This window comes from Alligator mississippiensis, chromosome 11, assembly GCF_030867095.1.
Source record: "Alligator mississippiensis isolate rAllMis1 chromosome 11, rAllMis1, whole genome shotgun sequence".
Classification (NCBI taxonomy): Eukaryota; Metazoa; Chordata; order Crocodylia; family Alligatoridae; genus Alligator; species Alligator mississippiensis.
In genome coordinates, this window is record NC_081834.1 from 57,891,332 (window position 1) to 57,901,627 (window position 10,296).

Genomic DNA, 10,296 nt, shown 5'->3' on the forward strand with positions numbered 1-10,296 from the left:
TCCCATGGGTGGGACTGTTTCTTTAAGAGCTGCTGGGGGCAGGGCTCAGGCCCCAGGGTATCCTGGGAGCTCCGCCCACCCGGCCTCCAGGAGCCCAGCAGGAATCCAGCCCTGCACCTAATGTGGGCTGAACCTCGTTAGCCACCTACCATATTGATGCATATACACCGTGCACCTCATTGCGCCACATGCTGTATTGGCTCATATACAACGCAGCCACCCACCACATTGATCCAGGTATGACTCCGCCCCACCATATAGCCCCCTACTAGATTGACGCGCACCTTAGTGGCCACATACCATCCTAACCCATATACAACATACACCTCTTTGGGCCACTTACCATATTGATCCATATAGGACACATGCCTCTTTAGTCCGCCTACCATATTGAATCATATACTTTGCACACCTCATTTAACCACCTACCACATTTACCCACACATGACGCATCTCATTTGGCCACCTACCGTTTACCCATATACTATACCACCTCATTTAGCCACCTACTGATCAAACATCTCTAAAATACAACAAACACAGATTGAACATAGCTGCATATTCAGCTGCTCATTAATATTGATTAATTAATTAAGCTGCATATTCAGCTGCTCAGCTGTGATTGTGTATTCACAGAATCATAGAAAATTCGGGTTGGAAGGGGCCTCCGGAGGTCATCTGGTCCCACCCCCAAATATTACAGTTGAATAATCCATTGCTAAATGAACCGCATTTACCAGAGATTGACTACTACTGACTATGCAATTGCTAATTAAAGTACGAGTAACAGGGCTGAAACGCGACACAGTGCCACATGGCTAATGGAATCATGTTTGATGTTCAACGGCTAATTACATCGCAATGCTCACAACTGGATTGGGGGGGGCTTCCTCTTCCCTAGGAGAGGACGGGGGGGGGGGGTGCAGTGATGGGGCAGGGGGACAGGACCCTGGTGCCACAGCAGGACATTGCTGGGGGAGCAGCTTGGGGAACCCAGACGTGCAGGCCACTCCTCTCCACCCCAGGCCCCCTCCCCTCCCCTCCCCTCCCCTCCCCTCCCCTCCCCTCCCCTCCCCTCCCAGAGAACGCAGGTGTCCAGGATCCCCCCCCCCCCCCCGGCCCCCCAGAGAATCCAAGTATTAGACCCCCCCCCGCCTTGCCAGTGCCCCTCACTCCTGACCTGCAGCCCCCCTGGGGATGCCCACTGGGGGTCTCCATTGGGGACATGTATTGCAGCGGCCTGGGGAGGTGGATGGAGGCAGGGGGAGGGGGCAGGAGGTACCCTTATTGAGGTGGCATCAGCCCTGCCCACCCCACGGGCTGCGTGGGGCCCTGGCGAGGCAGAAACCCCGGGTACAGCCTCTGGGAGCCCTTGTAATGGGGCAACATGTATTGAAGCGGCACGGGGGAAGAGGGGGATCTCTGTGGGCCCTCCACAGAGACATGGGATGGGGGCAGAATCATTGGGGGGGGGTCCAGCAAACTGTTGGGGGGACCCATATTAGTGTGACACCACCATTCCCCCCAAGCCGGGGTGGGGGGGGGTAGGTCCCTTAGAGGGGGCTATGGAGGAGCAGGAATCAAGGAGAGAGGTGGTGACACATGGGACCCATATTGACATAACACCAGGCCCCACTCCCCTGCCCCCCAGGCCGATGGGCCCCTATGGCAGTGTACAGACCGGGCTGGGGAGAGTCCCTGGGGGAGCACACGTGTGTCCCAAAGTCAGGGTGAGCTGGTGCTGGCCCCACAGAGATGTGTGACCACACGTATGTGTGCCTTGTCCCCGCTGTGCATGGATGGGCGAGAGCCGTGTGGGGCGAGGCGCTCGTGTGCGATGCAGGTCTGGCTGCACATGCCCCTGCCCCCCATGTTCACCCCTAGGGCGACCCGTGGCTGTTATGTAAGCCAACGAGCTGCAGGGTTGCTTGACCCACCAACCACCCAGGCTCCCCATTGGCCCATGGCAGGGCAGGGATCCCTCCCCCAGGGCCATGTCTGGACACATGTCCCATGCCCCAGGGCTCGTGCTCATGTGCTGGAGCTGTGAACACACCCTGACATGCGTGGCCCATCCCTCAGGGTCCCTCTCTGTGCTGGAGCCCTGAACATGCCTCGACACACGTGGCCCATGCCCCAGGACCCTCCCTGGGCCAGAGTCTGGTCCCCAATGAGGCTTCACTTGCATTCACGTGTGGACTGGCACGGACGTGCCGCTTTGTGCCACGGGATGTCACACGTGCTGGACTGGTCACACATGAGCCATCCGTGGATTACCGGGGGAGGGGGGTGTGTGACTAGTGTGTCCCTGTCCCCAAACCTGGTCACGTCACGGGTTGTTCATGCATGTGCTGAAGCCGAGCCACACAGGCCCCACGGACACGTGAGCCCACGCGTGTCTGTGGCGTCGCTGCTCCTGCCCCGTGTGTGCTGGAGCCAGGCGGGGGGCATAGGAGTCACTTGTTACGGGGGTGTGGTAGTGCCCGTGGTGGGCGGTGACACGGGGAACCCGGGTGTCCGGTCCCCCCCAGCCTGCGGTGCCCCTCGCTCCCGGGCCCTGCCCCCGCTCGATACAGCGCTGATGGTCGCTCCCGCCGGCCATTGAGTCTTGATGGGCCGCTAAGTGCCGGCCCCGCCCGCAGCGCCAGCAAACCCGAGCCCCGCACCCCGTCCGCCTCCCAGCGGGGACCCGGCTCTCCGGGCTCGCAGACACCCCCTTGATCTCAGTGCACCCCGCTCCCCCCAAAACCCGGCTCTCCGGGCTCGCAGACACCCCCTTGATCTCAGTGCACCCCGCTCCCCCCAAAACCCGGCTCTCCGGGCTCGCAGACACCCCCTTGATCTCAGTGCACCCCGCTCCCCCCAAAGCCCGGCTGTCCGGGCTCGCAGACACCCCCTTGATCTCAGTGCACCCCGCTCCCCCCAAAACCCGGCTGTCCGGGCTCGCAGACACCCCCTTGATCTCAGTGCACCCCGCTCCCCCCAAAACCCGGCTGTCCGGGCTCGCAGACACCCTCTTGATCTCAGTGCACCCCGCTCCCCCCAAAACCCGGCTCTCCGGGCTCGCAGACACCCCCTTGATCTCAGTGCACCCCGCTCCCCCCAAAACCCGGCTGTCCGGGCTCGCAGACACCCTCTTGATCTCAGTGCACCCCGCTCCCCCCAAAACCCGGCTCTCCGGGCTCGCAGACACCCCCTTGATCTCAGTGCACCCCGCTCCCCCCAAAACCCGGCTGTCCGGGCTCGCAGACACCCCCTTGATCTCAGTGCACCCCGCTCCCCCCAAAGCCTGGCTCTCCGGGCTCGCAGACACCCCCTTGATCTCAGTGCACCCCGCTCCCCCCAAAGCCCGGCTCTCCGGGCTCGCAGACACCCCCTTGATCTCAGTGCACCCCGCTCCCCCCAAAACCCGGCTCTCCGGGCTCGCAGACACCCCCTTGATCTCAGTGCACCCCGCTCCCCCCAAAACCCGGCTGTCCGGGCTCGCAGACACCCCCTTGATCTCAGTGCACCCCGCTCCCCCCAAAGCCCGGCTCTCCGGGCTCGCAGACACCCCCTTGATCTCAGTGCACCCCGCTCCCCCCAAAACCCGGCTCTCCGGGCTCGCAGACACCCCCTTGATCTCAGTGCACCCCGCTCCCCCCAAAGCCCGGCTGTCCGGGCTCGCAGACACCCCTTTGATCTCAGTGCACCCCGCTCCCCCCAAAGCCTGGCTCTCCGGGCTCGCAGACACCCCCTTGATCTCAGTGCACCCCGCTCCCCCCAAAGCCTGGCTCTCCAGGCTCGCAGACACCCCCTTGATCTCAATGCACCCCACTCCCTCCCAAACCCAGGTGTCCAGGCTCACAGACACCCCCCCCCCCGTGATCTCAGCGCACCCCACTCCCCCCAACCCAGGCATCCAGAGTCCCAGCCCCCCACTCCCCCTGCCCAAGAGAACCTAGGTGTCCAGGCCCCCTTGACCCTGACCTCCCCCAGGCTGGAGGAGGGGCCAGCCCTTGGAGGAGGGGGGAATCAGCCAATGGGGTGGGAGCAGGCAGGGAGGGGTTAATGGGGGTTATCAGCCCTGGGATACCTGGGCTCTTTCCAGCCCCAGCCCCAGCCCCAGCCCTCCTCTTGGCTTTCACCCTGGGCAGGGGACACCTGGGTTCAAAGGCTCCTGGACACCTCAGCTCCCACTGTGGGCACCGAGTGCCCCCCCAGCCCCCTTGGACTACTGGGTTCCTCCTGGACTTCACCTTGGAGTGGCAAGTGCCCAGACACCTGGGTCCCTCTAGGCAGCTGGGCCTGAGCCTGAGGTCAGAGGTCGGGCAAGGGGGTTGGGGGGGGGGTGGAGCTGAACCCTCCTGGACACCTGGGCTCCTTGACACCTGAGCAGCTTTTGGACGCCTAGGTTCCCCATTGCCTGGACACTGAGATCCCTCAACAGCTGAGAAGCTCCCGGACACCTGGGTCCCTTGTGGCCTGGATGCCAGGGGGGTCCCTCGACAGCAGAGCAGCTCCCAGACACCTGGGTTCTTCAACTCCCGGACTCCTGGGGTCCCTCATCGCTTGGACATTGAGGTCCTCGGACAGCACAGCAGCTCCTGGACACCTGGGTTCCTCGTCTCCTGGCTGCTGGGGTCCCTTGACAGCGGAGCACCTCTCGGACACCCGGGTCCCCGCCATGGCTGGCTCCTTCCCGTATGACTTTGGGGGACCGCCTGGCCCAGCGCACACCAGCTCCTTCCTGCCCGAGGGCTTCGTGGGGACCCCGGTCTTGGCCTTCGGCCCCCAGGGGGGGCTGCCTCCAGCCTGGGGCCCCTTCCCGGGGGGAGGCGGTGAGGCCTGGGTGCCCCCCGCCGGCCCCTACCCCCCCGGCCCAGCTTACGCCAGCCCCCAGCCGGAAGCTGAGGGAGGGGAGCATGAGGCCGTGGCTTGGGGAGATCCCAGCCCCTCACCCCCTGCCCGCCTTGCCAGCCCCAACCCCGGTGATGTTGGCCCTGCCAAGACCCCAGCCCCTGTGGCCCCCGAGGACCCTGCTGCTGGTGAAGCTGATGAGGCCCATGGGGAGAATGAGGTAAGGGCCAGACTGGGGGGCTGAACACTGAGATCTCCTGAGATCCCTCCTCTGCTTCCTCCAAGATCCCCAGAGATTCCTCCCTCGGTTCCCCTTTAGACCCCCCCGGATCCCCAACTGAGATCCCTCCCCTGGCTCCCCCAGGATCCCCCTGAGGTCCCCCAAGACCACCCTAGCATTTTTCCCCTGGTTCCCCCAACCCCCCCTGAGATTTTACCCTGGCTCCCCCAAGATCCCTCCTCTGGTTTCCCTTGGGATCTCCTGAGGTTTCCCGTAAGATGTCTCTCTGGTTCTCCCACCCCTGAGATACCCACTTGGTTCCCCCATAAGATCTCCCTCTGGTTCCCACTGAGAACCCTCCCTGGTCTCCCCAAGATCCCTTTGAGGCCCCCTCCTGATCCCCTCAGTTCCCTCTCCTGGTTCCCCCTGAAATCCTCCCTGTATCTGCCTGAGACCTCTCTCTTTAGTCCCCCTTCCCCAAAGCCGACATAGGATTCTCCCACACAAGATCCTCCACTAGATCCCCTAAGACTCCCCCATGTCCCCTCTCAATCTCTTGAGGCTCCTTCTGAGATCCCTCCTTGGACCCTAGATCCCCCAGAGCCTGGCTTAGAAACTGCTGAAACCTTCCCTGTTTCCCCAGGGGGCCCGCAGGTTCCCCTGCTAGATCCCATGGAGCTCAGTGGGACCCACACATATCTTGGGTCACTGGGATCACTGCTTCCCTCCGGGCCTTGACTGAACACCCCACAAACCTGGACCGGACCCCCCTGGATTCCCACTAGATCCCTCAAAGGGGGCATGGGAGAGACCCACCAAGAGACTAGTGGGGTCCCTCAACAGATCAAGTAGATCCCTCCCCCAGGACCCAACTCAATCACCACAGATCCCACGGGGGTGGGTGAGCTCATGGGTTCAGCGGAACTGACTACACCCCATAAGGCGTCGCAATAGGATTCACCCCAGATGCCAGCTAGATCCCCCAGGGTCCTGCTGGGATCCTCCCAGTTCAGGAGTGGATCCCTGGCAAGGGATCACCTGGCTGGGTCCCCTTGGGGAGTTGGGGGGGGGGTCTGCTTGAGACGGCCTTCGCTGTCACCCACACAGCCAGAGAGGGAACCCAGGCGCCCAGCCCCCACTCCTCCCAGGGAACCCAGGTGTCCTGGGTGTGGAAGCCCTGGGGGTGGGCGGGGGTCTGGGACCCTCCTTGATCTGTATCAGCCCGGATGCCTGGGGTCCCTGGGAGGGGGTGGGGGGATGGGACAGGACAGAGAGGGGGGAGGGGGCTGGGAGCTCAGACACCTGGGTCCACTGGAAGGGGAGTGGGGCCTAGTGGTTGGGGGGCTGGGAGCCCAGACTCCTGGGTTCCCTCGGAGGGGGCTGGGTTGGGCTCATTCCTGGCTGATGGGCCCATCAGGGCCCTGATAGCAGCACATTGTCCCTAGGGGCCCAGCCCTGGACGCCTGGGCTCTCTGGGGGGCAGGGAGGGGAGACTTGGGGGTGATAGCAGGGGGGCTGGGAGCCCGGGGGGGGGGGGGATGATGGGGGCCGGGATGCCTGGGCTCTCTCCCCTCTCTGTAGGGCCAGGGGAGTCTGGAGGCCTGGATGCCTGGGTCTCCTTCCTGCTCTGGGTGGGTTGTGGGGCTGGGGGTTGTCTGGGGAGCTGGACACCTAGGTTCCTTCAGGGCTGGGAGGAGACATCCGGGCATGTGGAGGCCTGGGCTCTCTCCCTGCTCTGTGTGGGGGGCAGGGGGAGGGCTGGAGTCCCAGACACCTGGGTCCCATGGTATTCTTCTCTTCCCCAGACCATGACGACAGAGGAGATGGAGCAGTTCGTGCGGGAGCTGAAGCACAAGCGCATCATGCTGGGCTTCACCCAGGCTGACGTGGGGCTGGCGCTGGGCGTGCTCTATGGTGCGCTGGAGGCCTGGGACCCTTCCTGGGGGAGGAGTGGGGTCAGCCGGACACCTGGGTTCAATCCCTAGAGGGAGATGGGACATGGGATGAGGTCCCCCAGACACCTAGAGAGGTATCATCACCTGGATGGATGCCTGGGGTCCCTTTCCTGGTGCGGGGGGGTAGGTTCTCCCAGACACCTGGGTCTCTTTCCCAGACAGGGTGGGGTTCCCCAGACGCCTGGGTCCCTTTCCTTGGAAAAGGGGGGCGATACGAACAGACGCAGCTGGACACCTGGGTACCTTTCCTAGAGGGAGCGACAGGGTTGGTCAACTACCAGTCCCCCCAGATGCCAGGGGAGATGGGGGTTGACTTACCTGGATGCCTGGGTCCTTGTCCTGGGTGGAGGCTAGGTCAAGGGCTCCCAGATGCCTGGGTCTGCGCTGACCCCCTATCCCCACCCTCAGGCCGCATGTTCAGCCAGACGACGATCTGCCGGTTCGAGGCACAGCAGCTCAGCTTCCGCAACATGTGCCGCCTGCGCCCGCTGCTGCACCGCTGGCTGCGCGAGGCTGACGCGCGTCCCGAGCTGCAGCAGGTAGCATCTGCGACCAGCGGCACTGGGGCGAATGGGGCTAGGGGCGGTGTCCGGTGGTGGTGTGGGAGGATGACTGACCCCATGTCCAGCCACCCCAGGGCATTGATGTGACCAGGCCCAGGGGGGGCATGACTGGGCCGTGGGTTCTGGGAAGTGTGGGGTCATCTGGGGGTGTCTGACACCCGAGGGATTGGCATGACCAGACCTGGGGCTCCCATGAGCTGTATCGGGGGGATGGGGGGTGGTGGTGAATCCTGTTTCCGGCCCTCCTGGGGAGTCAGTGTGACTAAGGCCAGGGCATACCGGGGGGGTCTGACCCCTAGGGCGTTAGCATGACCAGGACTAGGGGGGTGGGTGGGGGCTGTGGGACATTGGCGTGACCAGGCCCAGGAGTCTCAGAGGGGCCGTGGGGGCTGGTGTGACCAGGCAGGTGGTCCTAGCTGGGGGGGAAGGGCCCAGAAGGCTGTGGGGATTGGCATGACCAGGTTCACAGGGACTGGGGTGGGGTGGGGTGGGGTGCCCAGGCTGGCATTCTGGTGGTGCCTGACCCCCACATTGCCCCCCCCCAGCTGTGCGGCATGGAGGTGACGCAGGCCCACAAGCGCAAGCGCACGCGCATCGAGAGCGGGGCCCGCTGGCGCCTAGAGATCTGCTTTCGCCACTGCCCCAAGCCCGGCCTGCCACAGATAGCCCGCATCGCCCGCAGCCTTGGCCTCGATAAGGATGTGAGTGGCTTTCCCGCGTGGGGGTGGTGGGGCATCTCAGGGGTGGGGGGGGCCGTCCAGGCCTGATGCGTCTGTCTGTTCCCCCAGGTCGTCCGTGTCTGGTTCTGCAACCGACGCCAGAAGGGCAAGCGCCGAGGGGCCGCGGCTGGGACTGGCCCCCCAGCTGAGGCCTTTGAGGGCCCCACCCCACCCTTTGCTCCCCCCGGCCCTGCCCCGCCAGGCCTTGGCCCCGCCTCCCTGGGCCCTGGTCCTGCCTACATACCCCCCTTCCCCCCCCAACCTGGGGATCTCTATGCAACCCCCACCCCCATGCATTCCAGCTAAACCCAAAGCCTTGTGGGTAATCCGGCCTGCCCCAGGGGCATCTAGGTTATTGGGGCTTGGGGGAGGGATATACCTCCCAAGTTTTCAGTGGCAAAAGATCGTGGGTAAAGCTGGAGGCGGGAATTTGCCCCTTTTCAATGGAGATGCGGGGAAGAGCAGAAGATTATGGGTAAGGGAGGAAGTGGGGATTGCCCCTTACTGGGACAAAGGATTATGGGTAATGCTGGAGGGTGGGAACTGACCCCATATTGAGGGGGTAAAGAGCAAAGGTTTATGGGTAAGGCTGGTTAGGGCGGGGCAATTTACCTCTGCCGAGGTGGAGAGAAGCAAAGAATTGTGGGTAAAGGTTGTAGACTCACCTGGCGCTTAGGGGACCCAGAAGGTCCCAGAATGCTCTGGGTGCTGCCAGGTGTCTTCTTGGTCCCAGCAGGTTCTAGGTGCCTCAATGGGGAATGCTCCCAAACCCCTTAGGTGACCAAAGGGGGGGGTGTGGGGCGCAGGGAGGTTCTCATCCCTCTGCCCCCGCTTCCCTCCCAGAGCTGGGGAGAGAACACGTGTCCAGGCCAGGGGTGGACAAAGGCCCTTGGTTGTAGAGCAGGGCGGGGATGGGAGCGGCCCCGGGGCTCCTCCGTGGGGTGGGGGCGTTAGAGCTCCCCCAGCCAGGACTAGAAAAGGTGGGGTCCCAGATGGGGTTGGGGAACCTAGAACCTATTCTAGACTAGTCACTGAGGGAGGTCATGGGGTCCCAGGGGGACTAGCTCCACCCCCTCCTGCTGGGATTGGACTCCAGGGGGCTGGTCCCACCCCCCCCCACATGCCAGGATTGGATCCCCCTGGGCACCTCTGGTCTGGAGCGTAATTTGGGTCACCCAATAGGTTTTAGACCCCGCTCTTGCTGACAGGGTCCCAGCCCCTGCTGGGATAGGGTCCCATGGGGCTGGCCTCACCCCCTACCCACCCCCAGATTGGGTCCCCCTGCCCTAGGGCACGTTCTAGACCGCCCAACCCAAGGCCTTGAGTTGCGAGGGGTCCAGGAAGGCACCACCCTGTTCCCCCCCCAGGGGTTCTAGAACTGGCCCTGGCACCTAGAACCCCCCCACCCCAGGGTGGGGTGGTAGATGTCCCCACCCACTCTTTTCTGTAATAAAGTATTACCCCCTGTAATAGGGTGTGTATGTGTGTGTGGTGGAGGTGCGGGGGTGGAGAATCCAGGCATCCTGGCTCCCAGCCCCCCATCCCTTGCTGAGAGTTGGGGGAGAACCCAGCTGTCTGGGCCAAGGGCCAGGTTTCCCCCCAAGGCTGGAAAAGCTGGGTGGGTGGGGGGGGGTCTCTATATAGCTTCCCCCCTCTCTATGGTGCCTGGGGCCAGTGGCCCTCGATGGGGGGGAACAGTCCTTGGCAATGGGACACAGCAGGGGTACCCCAGTTTCCTTGGCAACAGGGGGAACATTAGTATCTCCTTGGCAACAAAGACCCCCTCTGTGACCTCTTGCTGGAGCCCCAGTTTCCGTGGGGGTGGGGTGGGGCAGAGGGAACATAGCAGAGGATTTGTGGTCTCCTTGGTAACAGGTCCCGCCCCCCCACCATGTATTGCAGGAAACCCACTTCCTTTAGAAACAGGGACTCACACAGTGTAACCCCGGTCGGTCTCAATGGCAACAGCCCCCCTGCCCCTTAGTGAAGCAGTGCTGGAA

The 10,296-nt window shown here is 63.4% G+C and overlaps 1 protein-coding gene across 1 annotated transcript; it reads left to right on the plus strand.

Annotated features, from left to right (window-relative positions):
• The first annotated feature begins 4,103 nt into the window (after positions 1-4,103).
• Positions 4,104-7,048, plus strand: LOC102574080 (POU domain, class 5, transcription factor 3). Its single transcript, XM_006276531.3, has 2 exons — positions 4,104-5,059; positions 6,865-7,048. The coding sequence occupies exons 1-2, from the start codon at positions 4,469-4,471 to the stop codon at positions 7,042-7,044; spliced, it is 771 nt and encodes a 256-aa protein (XP_006276593.3). The 5' UTR covers positions 4,104-4,468; the 3' UTR covers positions 7,045-7,048.
• The last annotated feature ends 3,248 nt before the right edge of the window (positions 7,049-10,296 follow it).

Bases quoted from the DNA above. Each gene is read 5' to 3' on its own strand.
- LOC102574080 (XM_006276531.3), top strand. From the start codon at position 4,469: ATGCCAGGGGGGTCCCTCGACAGCAGAGCAGCTCCCAGACACCTGGGT. The intron at 5,060-6,864 runs GTAAGGGCCAGA...TCTCTTCCCCAG, and splicing joins AGGCCCATGGGGAGAATGAG to ACCATGACGACAGAGGAGAT.